At 36.2% G+C, this 22,972-nt stretch overlaps 1 protein-coding gene across 9 annotated transcripts in view; it reads right to left on the bottom strand.

Annotated features, from left to right (window-relative positions):
- The window catches only part of LOC149776264 (serine/threonine-protein kinase tousled-like 2), a 181,886-nt gene that overhangs the window by 104,084 nt on the left and 54,830 nt on the right, over positions 1 to 22,972 (bottom strand). For all 9 annotated transcript variants that reach the window (XM_089942676.1, XM_089942681.1, XM_089942677.1 and 6 more), the window contains 2 exons: positions 21,681 to 21,817; positions 18,171 to 18,299 (listed from right to left, as the gene is read on the bottom strand). In XM_089942676.1, the coding sequence (XP_089798802.1) occupies positions 18,171 to 18,299; positions 21,681 to 21,817 (266 nt within the window). The remainder of the gene's footprint in view (positions 1 to 18,170; positions 18,300 to 21,680; positions 21,818 to 22,972) is intronic.

Raw genomic sequence — 22,972 nt, 5'->3', positions numbered from 1 at the left:
AGTTTGAAGAAAACGAACGTCATGGCGCAGGACGCAGACTCCCCTCCCCCGTCACCATCGATGGGTACAACTTGGAAGTTGTCGAGAACTTCACATACCTCAGGTCGAACATCTCCAGCTCACTCTCCATTGATTCTGAGGTGAACGGCAGTATTGCCAAGGCAGCAGCAGTGATGGCCAGACTTAACCAGCGAGTCTGGAACAACCCCAACCTCACAGAGAAGACCAAACTGTGTGTCTACCAAGCCTGCGGACTCAGCTCACTTCTCTACAGCAGCGAAACATGGACCACCTATGCAAGACACGAGTGGAAACTCAACAGCTTCCACCTGAGATGTCTGCGGCGCATTCTGCACATCCAGTGGCAGGACAAAGTACCCAACACAGAGGTTCTAGAACGCGCCAACATGAACAGCATGTTCTCCATTCTCAGCGAGAGGCGCCTTCACTGGCTTGGCCATGTCAAAAGAATGGACCCAGGTCGCATTCCCAAGGACCTGTTATATGGGGAGTTAGCAGAAGGTACACGACCAACTGGACGACCACATCTGCGCTACAAAGATGTTTGCAAGAAGGACATGAAGACGGCAAACATCAATGTCAACGACTGGGAGAGCTGTGCAAACAACCATTCCAGCTGGTGCCTAGCTGTCAGGCAGGGAGTTCAAAACGCAGAGGAAGGGAGAAGAATAAAACAAGCTGAAAAGAGAGCTAGAAAGAAGGATAGACAAAAGCTTACTTTGGAGCTACGCCATCGTCTCCCGTAGACGGACGGATGCCAAGAACAAAGGACATTTAGGCCTTATTTGTAAACGTAAACAAATAGTAGTAAAAATCTGGCGCGGTTTGAGTCATAAATTCTGTGCATTAAAAGTAAATACGGTTTATCAGCAACTTTGAAATTCCACCAAAAAGTGATTATTCGCCACTTGATTGATAATAACGTAGCGTAGAATATCCAAATATGGTTTGGCAAGCCTTACGCAGAAAAGAGGTCACGGCGAGAGTCTCGCATTATCTGTCATGGTGGAGACAGTGAGGTTAGTGTATCCATGCCAATTTATTTTATCGTCGATGGGCTTAATAAATTCAAAATAAGCCAAACTTCTTTCACAACATGATTATACTTATGTAGTAAATTTCTACACTGTTTGTTTTTCTGACTTTAGTGATGATTTTTTTTGCTCCATTACATGATATGGGATCAGATCGTAGCCTCAACCACAACAAATCAAGTTGAGGCTATGATGTCGTAGCTAGCGTCAAGCTAGACGAATTTTTAGGGAAGAGTGACTTCTCCTTTTGGACAGAACAGGGAGAAGTGAGAACTGAAAAGGGAGAAATGAGACCTAAAGAGGGACGTGGGAACAGACACACGCAAAATAAATAAATATATATATATATATATATATATATATATATATCATATAGACTCGAGAAAAGCCGAACAAGTTAGGAAAAAAATAGAGGCCTGGAAGAAGGGGAAGGGTGTGTCAGCTTATCTATGGACCAATGTCTAAACTTTACAGTTTTCAGGTCTTTTTGTTGACTACTGTAATGGCTGTAAATCTTGGGACATGAAACAATAACTTTTCCATGTCCGAAGACATAGGCATGTAAAGAAAATAACTATCGATGACCCAACAATTATCAAACTGTTATAAAGAACTATGATTGACTTTGTTATTATTTTGTATGTGCATATTTTATTTCTCCAACACGAAATTAAATAAAGGTAAATAGACTTCAAAATTCATGGGCCGGTTGAGTTTACCTGAGAGACCAGGCTGAACTATAATGTACAGTGCTTATACAGTGCAAAGCATGCACAGTGTCACTTAAATCATTATTTATTCCCAAATATAGTAGATGCAGACTTTGCTTTATTCATTGTTTTGACCAAATTGCATTCTTCAGATAACATTTGAGCTAGTCCTTAACAGCCGCTTCATGTTGAAATACATGCTCACGAGTCACTTATTTGTAATGAATAGCTGCTTCACATGCTCATGAGTTACTCCTTTTTAATGAAATAAGCAATCCTACAAATTGAGGTAATATTTTTAAAAAGGTATGCACGTTTAATTGTATAATGCACATAACCAGCGTAATTTACATGTTCATGAAGAGTGGTAATAATAAAGGCTAAAATCCTCATATAGATCAACTAAGATTCAACATGAATCAATTTTAGTTTTGTGTTTTGGCTGAACAAACATAACTTTATACACAATTTAAAGTTTGATGTTTTGGCATCTCCTATGTTGATAGTCAGTGAAACTGTCTTTTATTTTGTGACAGCAGTATAGGAAATTTAATCATTAAAACCATGAAACTGGCTTGTGTTCAGAGGGAATTATGACCGGCAACTATGCCAGTACATTGATGTGCAATTGCCTTTTATTCCATAATATTAGCACAGTTACCGTAGTTTTGCAAAAAGAGGTGTAAGGCACACCTATGAATTTTTCAAAAGCCAAGTAGGGAGACTGAATAAAAACAGAGAGACTGGGACCTAAAATCAGGAGGTTTTACGTGCCATTTTTAAAGCCTTGTTTTCAGTAAATATTCATCGATCATCCTGGTCCAATAGACATGAAATTCGCAAAAAGACTCGCGTTTCTCCCTGTGACATGCCCTATTTCCCCCCAGGGAATGCCCTATTTTCATATTCTTGTCAACTGTGGTCAAAATGCATAATAGCTGAAGATTTGTCTGAAATAAGCAAGCAAAGAAAGCCAACGTGACTAATTAGAAGTTAATCCTTATCAATGTAACTATTTTGTGAGAACTACTAGCCCTCCGTCATAATTTAAATATACCACATTCTAAACTATTGTGTGTAGAGGCAACTGATTGACAAATAAAGGATTCCCAATTTTGTTCAACTAAAGGTACCTAAATAGGCAGCCTCATGGCACCATACATGTGGCTTTTGTAGTTGTTGTTGTTGCTGTAGGGTTTAACGTCACTGTTCAGCACAAGATAGGCTATACATGGCGGCCAGTATTAATGGTGGAGGAATAACCCCGGAAAGAACCACAGACCCACAAGAAGCTACTGGCAAGCTTTCTCACATACCCACATTGGCCGAACCCGAGACTCTAACCCATTCAGAGTTAAGATGGCAGTGATCCGTAATGATGAGCACTTTAGACCACTCAGCCACTCAGGGCCCTACATGTAGCAACTATTTTACCCTCGTATATCTGACCTTATTCCCTTTATTGTCAACTCATAAAGAATTTACTATTGTTTACTATAAAACATGCATTCTGAATTAGTTTTTTGAGGACATATTTACTGTGTGGTATGTATTTCATTCCATCTTTTAATTTAATGATGGTGATTAACATTGGTATATACCATATACCTTTATTAGGAATGGCACTATAGCATATGGAGTTACAGCATTCATAGTGATCATTCTTGGAAATGAAATTAATTGTGGATGATTTTATTGTTTTTTTTTACTTTTTTGTTCTGGTTCATTTTTTATTTTTTTTATTATTGTAGAAGTAAAACAAATCATTAATTTACATGAATAATGTTTAAACTTAACATTCTTTAGTGAAGAAGCAAATTCTTTCTTGAAAAGTAATCATTTTGTCACAACAATAATTCACAGGTGATAAAATAGAACATGTATGACTTTTCTGATCTAAAAGAAATGAAAATCAAATCTAAGACGTAATGTAATAATCAGGAGTTCTCTGCAAAAATCTGATATTATGAAATTGGGAGGTAAGCGTGAAGCGACCCCAAAAATCGGTAGTTTTTTCTTCTTCTCCCAGCGTGAAAGTTGACAGGTATGGTGTACGGTCATATACATCAAACCAAACTACCAACTCAGCTTTTACGGTATTAACATAATTTTCAACTTCCTTATTGTCTTTTAGAGATCTCATTAAAGTTTAGCACAATGGTGCCCATGATTTGACTCCAAGGGATGTACTTAATTCAGCAGGTAATCAAACCTACAATGTACATGTGGTGGCGCCATTATGTAAATAGGTTCAGTAGCCAAATTGCAAGCGTTGGATCGAAAAGTATTGTTGTTCGTTGTGTTGTCATACAGGGATTACATTTTAATGAGGCAGGTATTTACAATTTTAAAGCAAAGTAAAATTGTAATTACCAGTGCACTGATATAAAATATCCAATGCAATAAGCATAAACAATAAAAAGGGAGAGGTAGTGTTACAGCAACTCCCGATTGCTAAATTATTGTCATCATTCGATCAAATTATACACAAATCTAAATTAGGTAGAAACAATAAGAAAACAGAAAATTAAATAAATTACTTAAGTATACATGTACATTTTTTAAAATTTGTTTCCCTAAATAAATGCATTTAGAACTTACTTCGTGCATCTTGAGATGTCGGAGTTGTGGGTCATGCACTTTTAATGTTTTATACCTGCTCAGTTTGATTGTCAGCTTATACACGAATGGGCTTGTATGCAAGAATATATATATATATATATATATACACACACACACACACATACATACATACATACACACACACACACACACAGAGTGTGGCCCCACTATAGCACACTCCGTTATAACACTAATTTGGATATAACATACTCATAGTGTGGCTCCCAAAATTTCATATAATTCATAAAAAAAAATTTAAAAGTATCCAAAATAATGTAAAAAAGTTGATTATCATTTTGGGGAAGAGATCATGTATGAGTAAAACAAGATGATCGTGGCAGGGGGCTCCTGAAATTTTTTATGTATTTTTCTCATATAAGAGAAAAGTTTTTACTCTTCAAAGTACAAAAAAATAACGTGCAAAAAGTTTATTCATGGATCACGCAGGGCTTCACGAATGTTGCAAATTGTGATATTTTTTCCTTACTGCAGGCAAAATATACCATCTGCCAAATATTTTTACTGCCGACATTGATGGCTGTTTAAACTTGTATATACAACCAATGGTTTGGAGTAGAAAACTCAGAGGCCCCATGAAAAGAAGCAGCAAACTTGATATAAAATACACTGAAATTTATATACTGTTACATAAACAAATGCTTTGTCCATACTGACAAACCATCTCAACAGTGCTTTGTTATATACTCCACTTATTTTGACATCTAGCATAAGTAGTGTAGTGTATGTTGTGAAATATCCGCTATTTTGCTGTTGACATTCCTGTTAGAGGAGATCAACCAGATGAGGAATTATCTCATAATCTATCTTTCATCGCATTTTAGGCCACTCATTAGTAATTCATATGTTTACATACACTGACATTTGTATGTGGATTGTAAGTAAAATTCCTCATCTTTTCACTCAGAATTAAATCCTTTAGTACACTCACATTTTCTGTAATAATCCCTGTCATCAAACCAGAACACCTGTAAGTCTATCATCCGTTGACTCTTTCTAAATTTCTGATGCATGTGTGGAAGGCAGCATCACTCCGCTACCACCAATGTAAAACAAACAACCCCCCTCCCAAGATCTTACTTGTTGGTTTATTCAATAGGCAAGGAGGAACAGCAACTACAATCTACCAAATACAAGCCAATTCCTTATTTAAATATGCACCCAGATAAAATATTTTGCTGAAATTTCAAAGAAACAAAATCATCTTTAAAGCACCGATTGTTATGAAAACATACAAAGGAAATGAAAAAAAAATCAGCTAAATCATGCAATACAATTATTTGATGTTTCCACCACAATAAGAAACAGGCATTTGTTTGGTTCTCCAAAGCTGTCATTTAGTGGTGACTTCAATAACGCATGCACCCTTTATCAAAGAAAGCAAACTACAATCTTTAATAAAAAAAGAACCTTTCTTCAAAGGAAGACAGTAACAAACTTAAACAAAAGCAATATAATCTGATGGATTGTTCCATTTCCAATGTGACTGGAACACGTTTACTGTGCCATGAAAGTTTCCTTTCTGCAGGAAAAAAGTTAATGCTTACAAATGCTACCAATGGCAGCTTAAAACGCAAACCAATTTTTACCGACTTGGGATCGACCGAAAAGTAAATGTGCTTCATCATTCGTTACATGATTGTGGCTATTTTTTCCCACTCTATTCAGACCAAATCAACTGTGACAAAAGTACTGAATATTTTTAAAAGTGTGTGTGTGTGTGTGTGTGTGCGTAGTTTCAATGAAATTATTTGTACTGTGGATTCAATGATTCGCAGGTGAGTTGTTGTTGTTGTTGTTCTTGTGGGGTTTAGCGTCATTTTTCAGCACACGATAGGCTATACATGGCGGCCAGTATTAATGGTGGAGGAAGAACCCGGGAAAACCCCGGAAAGAACCACCGACCCACAAGAAGCTACTGGCAAGCTTTCTCACATATCCACATTGGCTGAATCCGAGACTCGAACGGTCGCAGACAGAGGTGAGATGGCAGTGATCCGTAACGAAGAGCGCTTCAGACCACTCGGCCACTCGGGGCCCCTATTTGGGGGCGAGTACATGGTGTTAATACTCTGTATACATGTACCAATGGGTGGCTCTCTGAATAAAGTAAAATATATATGCCTTCTCCGTTTTCACTACAGGTGTATTTCTCATTTAATATGCATTGATTAAAGATCTTAACTGTGCCAATGAAGCATGTATTTTTGCACCTGCACCCCCCACCCCCACCCACCAAAATTGTTTGGGGTATCTGATCTTGTTTCTTATTGAATCAGGTCACAATCAGTACTTCCAGTTCAGTACCCACAAATGTAGTTCTAGTCTATTTTAAGAACATTTTTTCCTCTCTTATTTTGGTGATGATAGAAGAGTTTCATTTATGCATGTTTGGTAGGGATATAAAGGTTATTGTTTATTCTGAGAATATGAGCTCAGGGTGTGGTTGTCCGCGCATATTTCGGCGACAGTGCACAGTGAGTAATAAGGCCTTGGTGATGATCCAGAAGTGAAATCTGTGTTCTGTTTACATGCTGCTCTGTTGACAGTCCAGCATCTCAAAAAAGAGCAGGTCAACCTTTGACAAGAACTTCACTGTGAAGTCTTCTTTGAAGGTATTTTAGGTTAACATATGATTTGTATTGATTGTCACACAGTGGAAAGGTCATTACTGAGAAACAAATGTAGAGAACATATAGTAAAATTAATTGTGTTCTAAGGCCTTATAACATGGTCGGGTTCTATGGCTCCCAACTACTGTGTGTGTGTATGTATGCATCATTGTATGTATGTATATTTGCATGCATGTTGTTTTCATTACCTTATGTGTATTATGCCATCTATTTCCCAAAATGCATATTTGCATTTATCATTGATATTAAGCAATACATTAGTTTAAAGTAGAAGATTTACTTAGTTCTATCTATATTTATAAACACTTCTGGTGCATGTTAAAATCCATCAAATTCACATTCAATGTATTTTGGCAGTATATATGACTAAAAATAGAACAGAAGCTATACATTGCAATGAATTTTAACTGAGTAACTAGATTACAATATTGTAATTGCAAGTTAGTACAAATGTTTAATCAACTACCCTTAATCAAGAATTTTTCTTTTTACTTACTGAAAGTTCATTATAAAATGGCATCTTAAAAGATTTCAAAACTTGTTTGAAACAACGCCTGTACCATGTACATGAGAGCAAATGCACGTTTGGTTCATACTGTTTGTCCTAATTTCTTTGTTGCTGATAAAACTTTACCATAACTGTTCACAGACAACACACTGAAGAAATAAAGTCAGTATATTAATGAACTAAACCCCTTTATTTCAACCAAACTGACACAACCAATATGCAAGTACATCTAGTTTTGACAAAGGGGTTTTCTTAATGTAACCACTCACTTTACAGCTTCGTTACAACAGTCCACTGATAGGATTGCAAATGTAAGATTGCATTATTTGTTGACGTACTTGGTGTAACATTAGGCATTAATTAAACAGTAAACTCAGAATACAACATTGCTACTAGCGCCAATATCGTGCCTAGCACTTAATGGGATAAAAGTTATTTTATTCCCGATTTAAGCTGATTGGGGAATTCATGACTTTTTTTACATATGGCGTGAAAACGTGAATCGTTCTAGAGTGTTGTGAAATTTACACTAAAATCTTGAGGGTTAGCAGGTCTGCTCTTGCCATGAGACTTCTGAGCACTTTCACTCACTTATCTGATGTCAATCTCCTTTCTGCAAACAAAACAGTTCTCTATTGCCTGATTAATCAAAACAGTGTAAGAAGTCTATCAGTGAAAACTAATGCTGTTATGATCTCACATTTAGAAGTAGTCATGCTAAGATTTTCAAACAGGCTAGTGTGGCAACTGTACACTTCTGATTGACACCATTTTCATTCAGGACCAACCAGACATCACAAGTTTTTCTGTTAAAGTCTGGTGTCAATATGACTTTCTGGTGTAAGAAGTAGCATTAAAAGCATTTTCAAGATGACTGCTGTAGTTTCTACATTGGGCAGCAGATTAGCACCATATATATTTAAGACAAGCTAGACATTGTAAGAAGTCTTTTTTGTGAAAATCGCATGTTCATATAACCATCTATGCAGCAGGAATAGCGACAAGTTTTTCAAGATGGAAACCATGGTGGCCATATTGCATATCAGGTTAGCACCATTTTCATTTAGATATCAGCTAGATATCATATAAAGTCTTTCAGTCAAAACCTCTTTTTTTTATGACCATGCAAATTAGGAGTAGTGATACAAAAAATTAAAGATGGCTGCCAAGGTGGCCATATTGGACATCAGAATGGCAGTGTTTTCATTTAGAAACAACTAGACATAATAATAAGTCAATCATATAACCATCTATGCAAGAGTAGCTACAAGATTTTCAAGATGGTCACTATGGTGGTCATATTGAAACTAAGATCAACACAATTTTCATTTATGATCAACTAGATTTCATACAAGGTCTTTCAGCAAAAACTATATTTTTAAGACCATCTTTTTGGAAGTAGTGATTTCAAGATGGCTGCCATGGTGACCATATCGGGCATCAGATCAGCACCATTTTCATTTAGGACCAACTAGACATCATAAGATGTCTTTCAGAGAAAAACCCCATGATGATTATGAAACGTAGCAATAACAAGATTCTCAAAATGTGCACTGTGATGGCTATACTGGTTGTCCAATCATCAACCTTTTTATTTATGACTAATTAGACCAAGGTATGAATGTATGTTCAACGTTTGATGGCAAATCTCCAATTAGTTTAGGAGGAGCAGCAAGAAGAATTTTTAAAAATGGACCAAGGGACAGACAATGGATGATAAAAGATCATCCCAAAAGTTCTGCTCATCTTGATATTTATATCAGTAAATTCTTATTTCCAATGAACTGCATTTGTGTAGAATCTTATGCACTTCTCGACACCTACTGAGGATTTTCAAGTACTTTTGGAACTGACCTTAAATTCAAGCACTTTTCAAGGTAATCACCAAAACCCAGGCACTTTTCACAATTCTATGAACCTCATTTGATTAAGTTTGTGTAAATTCTATTCAACAGTTTTGGAGAAGCCATTTAAAGTTTTTCTATTTTTAGAATCATTACCCATACTTGACAGCAGTTTGGCGTCAATTGTATAAATTTAAAACATCATCATAACTGGATGCTTTCCGTTAATTTGATAAATTATGTTCAGTGATTTGTATGCAAATGTTAAGTCTATTCTATTTTAGTATCAACTGCCATATTTCATGGCCATAATCAAATTCTCTTGTACACTTTTGGAGTTGTTTAAAAAAAAAAATTATTTTAGCAATAGTGGCCATATTTGATAGTATTTGTACAAATTTAGAAGGCCTTTGTGTCAGCATGCTCTGTGCAGTTTGATTCAAATTGGTCTGGTAGTTTCTGAAACGCTGAACATATCACTTGTTGACAGATGCTGGAAAATGGACAATCGATGAAGTTCCACACGATGAGAGAAGGACATGACGATTAGCTCACATGGCCTTATGGCCAGACAAGTTACAAATTCAACAGGGTATAAAATTAGGGCTGTTTCTCCATTCTCTTGCATTCAAGGCAAAATGTAGACTTCAGACCATCAAATAGTTGGTGTTCATATCAATTATGTCGACAAACAAAACCTTGCATATTCACAGGCATATGTTTTGATAGCTGACTGACCAACAACCAACCATTTCCTGAGTAAATTGGCAACTATTACTGCCCGATTTCTGAAAGTTATCATTTGTTGATAAAACATACAAACTTGTGTTTCAGAACTCATGCATAGTACAACTCCACATTTAACATTGCCAGCAGAGACTTCTGTATACAACAAAAACACACAAAACTGATGTACAAAAATCTGCAAATAATAATTCTTTTGCATCATTTGAGGACAAAAAGAATATATTTAAATTTTGCTAACTTCAGACCATAACTTTTCTTCAAGAAATTATACTCATCTTCCCTTACTCTTTCTACAACTTGTATTTAAAATGTTGCTTACAACATTATCAATAAATTCCGATGTGAGAAGTTTGTTTTCCAAATCATATCTCTGCAACTTTTAATTGCAAGTTCAAGTAGCGAAGAGAAATTCAAACATGCTTCCTTTGTTTTTTTCAACAAGGTATGTTCTGAATGCCATACAGCAAAAACTTACAATATTGGACAGTTTTAATCATCGAACCATTTATAATACATCTGTACAGCTCTGGGTGAACTAAATTACAGTACAATTCACATGATTTTTCACTTCTCCATGAGCTATGGTTAGGGGTTGGAATGATAGTGGAGAGAATTAAGAAAAAGCCGGTCCACCATCACCCATCCCATTCTGACAAAGTTGTTGTGGTTCTTGAAAACAATAGCTCTGCACTCAATGCCTTCTTGTGGTGTTGCAACCACCAATCACCAGTGCCAACAATGTGGATATGGTTTGCTCATTATGACCATAGCAGGCATGTGCTAACGAGTTTAACTTTTATGTGTGTGTGTGTGTGTGTATCTGTGTGTGTTATGTGCATATTGGTCACTGATTTGTGTATTCATAAAGCAACAAACACATACCCCCAAATCAAATTTTTGATAACATACTGCCAATGATGCATGAACTTTATTAAAATTATATCTTGCATAAAGCATTTTATTTCAGGCTTCTTTAAGTCTAGCTTACTGAACCAACAGATGCATTTATTTTGTTGTTGTTGTTGTTGTTGTTCAAGGGTTTAACGCCATTTTTCAGCACAAGATAGGCTATACATGGTGGCCAGTCTAACTGGTGGAGGAAGAACCCTGGAAAACCCAGGGAAGAACCACCGACCCACGAGAAGCTACTGGCAGGCTTTCCCACGTACCCATGCTAGCCGAGTCTTGGACTCGAACCCACGCAGACAGGTGAGATGGCAGTGATCCGGAACGGTGAGCGCTGTAGACCACTCGGGGCCCCCCATTTACTTTGTAATATTTATCTATATTTATGTTTTTTTAATCTATGTTGAGAATGTTCGTGACCTGTTACACTGTGTCTTGGGAAGGATGTCAATTTTTTACTTAAAAAAATAAATTGAATTCACACTTCAATGAAAGTGAAACAAAATCACAATGTTCTGACAGATTGAATGCATGATCTTTTGGAGGAATTTACTTTTGTTTATATAGTGAAAAAACATGATCATTCAGTTAATTATAAACAATTATTTGCTAGCTCTAACAAAAATAATGTATGATATACACTGCCAATAGCATGTGAACTTCATTAATACCATATATTGCATAATGAATCTAATGTTCAAGTTGAATTTTAAAACTATGTTATTTGAACCTTCATATGCATTCATGCTTTTCTGTTAAATTCACATAATTTCAAGTTATTAAAATATGATATTATTAAAGCCAATGATATACTCTAACTTCCTGCTTTGAAAATAATGCAAGTAAAAAACAAAATGCAGCCACACCTGAATGAACTGGAACAAAATTGATAGCTGCACCATAAATGAGTTCCCAGTAATGTACAATTTCTTTCAACATCCAATCATGGTATTAAAGAGGGGTAATTAGATCTGGAAAAGCATAGTACTGGCAGTTGCTGCATGAAATATAAAACCAAAATCATAACCAGAAGCTAAGTGATCGTCCAATATTTGGGAAATATAATGATGATAACGAATTCAAGTTCATTATCTCACTGAATACCTAAAATGTTGTTAAAAAAGAAAATGAATTCACGCACTTAAACAGATCTGTGTCGACAAACAAGGAGATTATATAAATTTTGTTGTCTTGTGTACAAGAGGAAAAATTAGCACTCGCCACACTCTCGACCACTCACACATAAAGGGTCCAAAAACAGAGGCCACACGATAAGCGAGGGCGCTTAAGAATAGGATGACATCTCCACTGGATAAAAAGAAACCCTGATGATGGTGGGAAGGAGCTGTTTAATGGCTGAATTCTTTTTTGACAATTGCGCTGGATATAATTATTGATAAAGCAATTTTTTTAATGAAGCCATTTGCTCTCTTGTATAAATTAACTTACTTTTCAAGATAACCAAGCTCTGAATGATCACTACCAGCATTATTCCAAGATGTTTCAACAACTATCCTGTATACGTGAAAGCAATGCATATGACATCAAAGCTCATTGTTATTTTTGATTCACAACAAAACATGATTCCTTTTGGGTCTTTTTGAAAATTAGGAAAAATTATTTTGTGAAACAAATGTCAACATCAAAACTTATTTATTTTTTTTAAAATTCTGTAAGGAAAATACTGACACTATAATTTCATTGCAAGTAATACAGAAACTTCTCATCCTGCCAATTCTGGAATTTCAAGTTCACTGCAAACACTGAAACTTACTTCTCCATATTGAACCATATCTGTGAAACCAAGTTTTTTCATTAAGTACTCATTTTGCATGGTTACATAGCTATCTTTGATCACATTTGTAAATGAGTAGGCCAATATAGGGTAGTTTAATTATATTATTTATATAATATTTATAAGAGAGTTCGATAATCATTTGAAATGAGCTGACCGTACACATGACTGTGACACAGGTAGGATTTGCATGTCTTTGAATGTCTATTTAAATCCCTTCATTTGATTTGGTACATAAGACAGAATATGAGAATACAAAGTTTTCTTTGGGTGTAAAAATACAACACGTACTTCTTAAAGTCCAAAATCAAAACATGGTCTGTACTAAAGTTCTCAAAGAAAAGCTTGGGAATATAGCTGTAATGATAGATTTATACTTTTCATGTTTGAATACAAGAAGGCACGTTGCATTTACAATGATTATACTGAAACTGAATTAGAAGATGGAATTAAAACACAAACTGCACCTGGCAAAACTTACTTAACTGGGAGATATTATCAAACTTCTGTTAATTGCTGGGCTACAATTGGGACTTTTAAATATGATGTTACAAATCAAATGGCTTCATGTAATATAAATGATACCATTCCCAAGACAAACTGATATCCTCCTTTTATGCTGGTCAGCTGACCTGGATTGCCCCACTGTGCGGCAATAGCCGAATCTTGGGCGTCATCATGACTGTTTGATTAAGAGGACATAAAATAGGGTGCCAATGTGCTGGCAAGGCTTCATGTGAGAGACGTCCAAGCTGCTGTCAATGTAGATGATGTTGGCTGAAACAGGGAGATGATGCAGCCTGAGTGAAAGCCCACGGGCTGATGTTGAGGCCAAAGGTGAAAACGGTAAATTGATCAACGGTATGGCAGTAAAAAAAACCCAAGAAACTTGCACAAGACCAGGTAGACAAGAGATGATACAGCATGCATATGTCAGATTGAGACAGATGGCATACTCGCCCCATCTGATGGAGAGGCAGATTGACCTCTCTTCTCCATCTTGAACTGAGTGAGGTGACTCTAGTCAATGGTGGGCCCCAACCTGCTTTTTGCATTCAAAAGCTCATGCACCTTTTTTTATTTGGTATGAATGACCATTTCTCCTGTTGTAGAAAGGCATCCATCAATGATCAATGGTTTATTCGTGAAGAGGGGAGAGGCAATTGTTGATAAATGAAACCCAAATCCTCTCCGAATGATCTGGATCATTTAATCCCCTTTCTAAGGGAATAGGGAGGTCCAGTGAGCTAAGAAATCGGTGTCATACTGCCACTGTACAATGCTCGTGCATGCATGACTAAGGAGATCTCCTGTCTTGAGGCCACTGAACATCCCTTCATACAGATGGATGGAGAAGGTGTGTGCGATTTGGATTTTTAATGTAGCTTTAACAATTTTTCAGTTATATCGCTACGATGTCTGCAGTGTAACAGTTTATAGTGATGTCTAGCACTGGGGCATCATGCTGCAGACATGTAGCATGATGTTCCACCCAGTCACATTATCCTGACACCAGGCTGACCAGTCCTAACACTAACCTCTTAATGCTGAGCGTCAAGCGAGTCAGCTGTTAGTACCATTTTTGTAAGTCTTTGGTACGACTCGGCCAGAGGACCGAACCTACAACCTCCCCCATCCAAGGTGGACGCTCTAACCACTAGACCACCAGAGCAGTCTGGATGGAGATGGAGTGGTTCCAAATGCCAGTGTGGGTTAAGAAACTAGGTGGAGGAGTGATTCCTGAGCTGCCACCCTTCAAACTTCCTCTACTGTTCCTCCAAAGCAACAGTAATCAGAACAGGGTTGTCCAGAAATGGATGGTATGATAAGGAAGAAGCAATGTGGATCGCACACATGCATCAGATTGTATCAAGAGTAGATTGGCTGAACCCATCAAAGAGTTGGCCATGGTATGGTCAACAGTCCTGGTCAATTACTCTAGCAATCCTGGCCATGGCTGTTGCCTGGTGACTGCAATGACATCTCTAACAAGCTCTATCAGCAGAGGTGCTAACCTTCCATACTCGCAATTTGTGAAAAGAGGGATAAAAATTAGTGAATTTTGCACACAGTGAAAAATTATACCATGACACAAGCTCCATCCACTTTGACGGTCAGTACTTAATTATATGAAAATCCCGAAATAAAACTAAAACATTATTTACACTGATTACATGTACTACTTTATCTGCAGCCAAATTACTGATATATACAAACTTCATGCTATTTGTCATGATATGATTCTGTGGCAGACTTGAACTTCCTCAACTGGGCATTGGTAAATTTGTTTAAAAACGGTTCAGGGCATACTACTGTAGGAAAAGCATAATGTACATAATGTACATCGATGTTTAATGGCTGAATGCAAGGCTAATTTTTGGTATACTCCAATCTATGTTTCACTTTTTGTGGAATACATAACTTTTTCTATGGATGTGAAAACATTTTAACTGTTGTGTAGCCTAATTATGAAATGGTATTAATCCGTAAGATGAAACATTAAACGATAAATGATCGGTGGTTTCAGCACGTGTGCAGAAAAATATGAACTCAAGCAAAGTATGAAACATGCTAATCTTTCAGTATCTAAAAAATTCCTACACTTGAAAAAGCTGTCTTTATTTGGTAATTTTTTTAAAAATCAGTTGGGCCCTGGTTTTCTTCATGAGTATTTGTAAAACTTCTGTTCTAAATATAGATTATATATTTTACTATGCTTGCTATATAGGGCAAAATGAAACAACTGAATCTAGTTTTACTAACATCGTGACTGGCAATACAGGACACTTATGTGTATGAGTGACCACGGCTGCTATTTTGACTTGCATCTAATGGGATAAAATTTACTTTATTCACGAGTTAAGCAGATTGCAAATTAGGGAATTCATTATTTCTTGCATGTGGCATGAATCCATGAATCGCTATGTCAAGTTGTGAAATTCACACCAAAATCGTGAGGGCTGGCAGGTCTGTGACAGGCATGGAGTAGATTGTATGCCCTAAAAAACATACAAGTGTACGTATGAACCACTACTACCTTCTTGTCACATGCCAAGAGATAGGTTCTGAAGACATCAGTCACCTAAAGGACATTTCTTCCTCCTCAACAAGATCTACCATTTCTTTAGAGCAGCAGTAAGGGTGAGGGACATTCTGAAGCAGCAAACACCCAAAAGAAGAAATTGTAATCGATAGTGGCTGAAAAGCTAACATCAGTCCACTCCATGGTGTATTTGAGTTCTGGTGCACACACTGTGTTGAGGCCTTACTGGGCCTACTAGCAGCACAAAAGACAAAGCAGATAGCATGAAGACTCAATTCCATCCTCAGTAAAACTTCACTAGCTCTCCCTTGTTGACAAGCAGTGAACATAGAAGTCTGGCACTGTCAGCTGGTTTCCCAGGCAAATGAATGGTCGGCCTGGAAGCTGGTGGTATAGAAGACGGTCTAGCTATCTCGGTACCAGCCGTTCCAAAGGTCTGGCTGGATGAACAGATTTCTCACTAAAATCTCATCAAAGAAAAGGCATGTAGACCACAGTATGATTGAATGTACAGCTCTATCACTAAGATTCCTGTAAATCATAGTTGGTTGGACCAATTCAATGAAAAGGTTCCCATGTTGGAACAGCTGGACACGGAATTTTAATATGCATCAGATCCAACTGATCAGGCAAGAAAACCATGTGATCAGCCCAGATGATGGCAACATATAAATGAAAAACAGTCAGGCAATCACCGGTTCCAGCACACACCCGATTGAGTCCAGACTTACAGGCCCAAAGGCCATACTCATACATGTGGGGGGACTTGCACCTCATGGGTTGCCTAAAATTGGTAAATAATCACCAATTAATCAGTATCGCCAACAGTAAACCGTGGTTGTCTTTCTTCGAGTTATTCCATCATTTCTTCCCTTCGAAGCCAAAAGGACACTCACTGTGAACGTGCATTTCATGAGTATAGTAAACATTTCTACCGAAACAACACAAGAAAACAAAGCATCGATTAGCAAATTAGTATCTGACTAACTAGCTACGATTGTAAACAGCCAATCAGTATATGACTAAACACCTAAAATGGAAGCCCCGACTTCCAATGACTACGTATTATAGATGCTGCATATCAGAAACAGTGTATACACAGTATAAACAAAACAGGAGTCATGGTATACTTCCATGCTCTTAAGCCGCATAGACATCATTGAAACTGACATTCTGCTGAAATGACACAAAAAACACAAACTAAAGCAGAAACTAATAACGTGTTGAAATTACTGGGTCGCTAAAATGCTGTCATAACTAATAGATCAGTAAAAGTGTTTTATCAGAAACCTATCTGACCCTTATGTTGTTGTTGTTGTTGTTGTTGTAGGGATTAACGCCATTTTTCAGCACACGATAGGCTATACATGGTGGTTAGTATTAATGGTGCAGGAAGAACACGAGAATACCCCAGAAAGAACCACCGACCCTCGAGAAGCTACTGGCAAGCTTTTTCACATACCCACATTGGCCGGACCCTTATGTACTTATGCACAATGCTTAGTTAACAATTAAACCATATTCTTCAACAAAACAACACGAAATATGAATAACTATGCATAATTAACAAGAGCACTTCAATTTCACTTATAAGAGCTCTGTAACAGATGCTGTATGCAAATAAATTCAAAGGTACGCCAACTCGTAATGACCTTGTATTAGGTCAACAATAGCATTGTGGGACAGTGGTCCGACAAGTGACTAATCGCTCATACATTAGCAGAAATTGTAAAATAAAGTATACAACCTGCAGTAAATTGATAAATCCATACAATAAATCCAAAATGAACATTGGATGGGCCCAAAGAAACACAAACAGGTCTATTGCTAAAGATAGGGAAAGATGAATTTTCATCTTTTAATAGGGCTGGATTTGCGAGGTAGCAGGCTAATATTCCTAATGTAATGTGATTGGGGAACGTATCTGAAAGAGAAACAAACAAATCATACTGATCAAATAATCCACCACTTGTCCTTAGGACTTGTTTTTAAGTCCACACAATCTGGCAAGAAAAGAATGGCAACTTCAACTACAAGCACAATGGGTTACGGTGGCACAACAGATAAGGACTCCTTGAACTTAAATCCATGACATTAAGGAATCAAGCAACAAATTAACACGACTTCCTTGGCTTCACTGTTTATACATCACTTCCATCTTTATATGAGCACTAAACATTACTGATTCCTAATGCAGGAATCCAGGAATATTTTTTAGCTGTATACTTCCTTGAATACTTTTCCTTCTATGCCTAGAAGAAACAGAATACTGCTCAAATATTTCCTTACTGTTTTTCTCCTGGTTTCAGGAAAGGGTCTTTGGCTGAAGTCTTTGCACCTGGATTTGGCTTTCTTTTTAACAAAAGTTTTCTCTGTTTTTCAATATCTTCCCTTTCTTGTCCTATCCTTTCCTGCTGTCTGAAATAATGTTTAAAAAAAACTTCAGTGACAATTAAAATTTAAAATGTTATAAATTTGATTTTTAAAGTTCCAACTATATTTGATGCAATTCGTACAAGATCATTAAATATATACATTTACTCTTCATGGTTCAGTTGTTGTCACCCAGTGGTGTAAAGAGTGTAAGAAATCAAAGTTCACCAAGGAAACCGTCATTGCCAATTAAATGAATTTTGATATATTTCTATGAATAGTATCTAATAAATTTTCTACTTTAGCTCCATTTGTTTGTTTTGTCACTTTCAATGTCTGTTGTTCTAAAGAAGATTTCTGAAAGATCTGTCAAAAAAATGTTTGAATTGCATCTTATATCCCACCTGTTGCATAGCAACAAATCAAGATGACAGAGGTGTGGTGTGAAGTCTTGTACAAGTTGCTGCCAAATAAAAGGGAAAAATTATTTATCTGGCAGATGGAAAATTAATTGATAACCTCTCCATTTGTCGTAAATATAATGTTCAGGTCAAGTTCATATATTAACTATCTTACTGCACACATCCATCAAAATCATTTCACGCAAGCCACCAATGCAGGCAGAGTTGAGAAACTGCAAACTCAACAAGAGCCTATATCAAGTAGCTTGCACTTTCCCCACGTGTTACGATGTTTCTTAATCACTCTTAACTTTAAAAGATTAAACAGAAATTCAAGCTGTATGGAACTTTAATCTTGTGTTCACACTTTTATATTACAATTCTGTACTTATTACCAATTCCCTCACTATATGCAATACATAATGCAATATGTGTTGTCAAACACAACATAATTGTCTGAGGAAACTTTTTTTTTTCTAAACGAGGATTTACTTTATTGTATTTTAAACTTTCAATACATCAACCAAACTGCTCAAATCAAAAGTACTGCACACCTGTCCATGTGAAAAATACCCATCAGTAGCAAGTCCAATAATTGTAGCCACCTGTCCATGTGAAAAATACCCATCAGTAGCAAGTCCAATAATTGTAGCCACCTGTCCATAGTTTGCCTACTAACACGGACAGATAGTATAACATAAAAGTTTTGAAGAAACTTTCAATGTATGCAAGTGGCTATTTTTGGCATCAATGGTCCTTTACTTTTCTGATGCAATCACATTATAGCAGTAGCTTGCACGATGATGCTATTCAAAAGTGACCACTGCCTTATTGAAGAGTTCATCATAACATAAAACTTTACAGATTCAGATGTCTTAACTTTACTCATTATCATACAGAATAAAGTGCAGTACAGCATTCAAGGGATTCACGTGGGATTTCAATATATCTTAAACCATACCCAGTATTTCTGTGAAATATTCTAGAGAAACTACATGTAATAATAAACTGATATAAATAAACAGTACTGGTTTGTAATAACTTCCTATATATTAGAATATGCTCTGAATCATTTTTTAGTATCATTAAATTTTAAGGAAAACACCAAATTCAGTGCAATATTATACTAAGAAAAATATGTAAGCTAATATAATTTTCAAGTCAATTATGTGTTTGCTAAAACACATCAGCAGTACTGAACTCTCTTCAGAAAGGACCAATGACATTCTGAATGGTAGCACACTTGGTGTTCAAATTTATTACTGTTAAGTGTTTAGGCTCTCATAAACAGTAACAAAGAAAAAGAGAAAATAACAAACTTTGTACAATTTAGCAAATAATTTCCCTAGAAAAACAAGGTAAAAGTGTAGAAGAAAAAAAGAACTTAATGGTTTTAAGAATCAAATCCAAAAATAATCCAAGAATGATAAATTATTAATCCTAGTAATAAAATGTTCTAATGAATTTTAAGTCCCAACAAAAATCCAAAATGGAAGGTGATGACGTTTGCTATAGCCAGTGTAGTATGGATGTGTCAACAGTTTTTTGTTGATCCATGAACAATAATATTCCGGTGTTTGAATTCCTAATAAAATTTCAATAATTGTCTTTGTCCAATAATTCTGAATGAGCACTTAAATCTTCCTAAGGAAAAAGAATTAATAATTTCATAAAACAGAATTTCAAATCAAACTGGTTACAACAAACTGAACACCTGGACATAGAAGCTGACTGACTAAATTCTCTATAGATAAAGGTTATACATTAACTTCAGATGCAAAACAAATTCCCAGATGAAGGTCAACCCTCCGGTAAGACCAGAATTTCTAGAACATCATATAAGCTATTTACATCTAAAGTCATGTAGTTAGTCCCAGACAGCCTCGATTCCACCCTATAAATCACACAGAATTTCTAGAACGTAGAAGCTATTTACATCTAAAGTCACATAGTCCCAGTCAGACTTGATTTCACCCTATAAATTACACATTAAGAATAATAAATTTACTCAAACTGTTACTATATTTGAATCAAGGTCAGGAACTAGGTCAGCATTAGGTGTTTACGACTAAACGGTCTGGTCAAACTAATTTCTGGAAAATATCAAATTCCAATAAACAAAATTACATTACTTTAACATGTAATGAAATAAATAAAATTTTAAACTTACAAACAGACAATTAAATTAAATTAAATATAAATTAAATCAAATATACATTACATTACTCTTGATGGGTAAATTCTAAGAATAAGAAGACCATAAAATAAAAAAAAAATAATCATTTGAAAAGCTTATAAACTTACCAAAAATGTTCAACTTGACTTCAATAATTTCACAATATTTATTGTCACATGAATTTGTTCTCCAATAACACTGATGCTTAAGTCATTTCATGTGCATGTCAGTGTTAACATCCTAATTAAGTAACAAGTGATTGTTGTTGTTTTGTTGTTGTTGTGGCGTTTAACGCCATTTTTCAGCACAAGATAGGCTATGCATGCCGGCCAGTATTAATGGTGAAGGAAGAACCCAGGAAAACCCCAGGAAGAACCACCAACCCACAAGAAGCTACTGGCAAGCTTTCTCACATACCCACATTGGCAGAATCCTAGACTCGAACCCATGCAGACAGAGGTGAGATGGCAGGGATCCATAATGGAAAATGCTTTAGACCACTCAGCCACTCGGGGCCCCATTAACTGATTGTTTCGGGTGTCAAGTGGTGGCAGAAAATTCCCGGGTTTTCCCAGACTTTTATCAATATTTGCAAAATTCAAGGACTTTTCACAGTCGGCAGAAAATTTATTATTTCTCCCAACTTTTTCCCTATCTCCCAGTAGCATGGGAACCCTGGTCCAAGCACAAGTACTTTGTTTAAAATTTGTTCTCTGCATAATGTCTAATCCAAAAAGGGGTAATTAAGAATTTACCCTTAGATGAGGAAAGATTCAATGTCATTTAGATAACAAAGACTACATTATTCTAACTTCAGTGTTGATCAGGCTCTCTCTTATATATACTTACTTCATGAGGTCTGTGAAAGCCCATCCATCTACCCAGTTTTCTACAAATGATGCTCCTTGCCTCTGTGTGACAAACTGGCCTAACCGTAGCCTGTTCTCCATGCTTTTCTGACGTGTGGTCTTCTTTTCTAGTAAACTCTGCAAGTGTACATGTATTTATGTATATGTATCAGCCCATGTGCACACATACATTATGTGTGTGCGTGTGTGCTAAATTTAAGATCACATTCTTATTTTAATGTAAAATTGGGCTAAGTGCCTTGCCCATGAACTGACAAATCTGATCTGAAAAACTTTTATCAACCAGGGTCAGATGTGGGCATAAGATTACTCCATATCATTTGTGCAGACAAATACCTCCAAGCCAAATGCATTGACAGTTGAACAAGAAAGTGATCCTGGTATGATACTTTCTGACATTACAACAATTTTGCTATTTCAGGTAAGGCAGTCATATTGGGTGGCAGATCAGCATCATCTGAGCAATTTTCAAAGTCCTTCTGCCAGGATGCTCTATGAAAAGTTTTGACAAGTACTGTTCAGATTCCAAGAAATAATGTCAATGTCTATTTTTACCAACAGCAACCAAATTTGACAGCAGATGAGCATCATTTGTAAAATCTTAAAAGACCTTCTTTCAAGGATTATAACTTTCAAATTTGCTCCAGTTCTGTTCTGCTGTTTTGGGGTAACCTCATTTAGAAGATTTTAGCAATGACAGTTGCATTTGATGGTTGAATATTATCAAAAAATTGTGAAAACCTTCAAATCAAGATGCTTTTGTTAAATTTGGCAATCTTCTCTTCAGCAGGTTATGAAAAACTTGTTTAAAGGGTTTTCTATTGTTCATGAAAATATTACACTGTCGATGGACAATGCATGCTGGACTCTGGACAATGCCCTTTTCTCATTATGCCTTATGGCAGGGTGATCTAAAAATGAAATCCTTTGTAAAATACCATTGCTAATGACTAAATTACACACAAAATTAATGACTTGTCTCAATAACAACAAAGGCATGCTCATTACGAACTTTAGATTAAATGTTTCCAGATGAAGACTGATTATGGATCGGCACAAGATTCTGCATACAAGATTTATAAACTGATCCATACATAATCAAATTGTTGTCAACTTACTCTTACTAAATAGTGATAAAACTGGAACAAGATCTTTCAGTCTACCACCCAATCTGTGTGTGCCATGATCCAGTTTTTGATGTGTGTGATGTGATTTTGACTTTTAACGTAGCTTTAAAACAAATTCAGTCATATCGCTATGACGTCTGCAATG

Source organism: Sinohyriopsis cumingii, chromosome 18, assembly GCF_028554795.1.
Source record: "Sinohyriopsis cumingii isolate HCF-2022 chromosome 18, ASM2855479v2, whole genome shotgun sequence".
Taxonomy (NCBI): domain Eukaryota; kingdom Metazoa; phylum Mollusca; class Bivalvia; order Unionida; family Unionidae; genus Sinohyriopsis; species Sinohyriopsis cumingii.
This window is presented reverse-complemented; position numbering and strand designations above follow the sequence as displayed.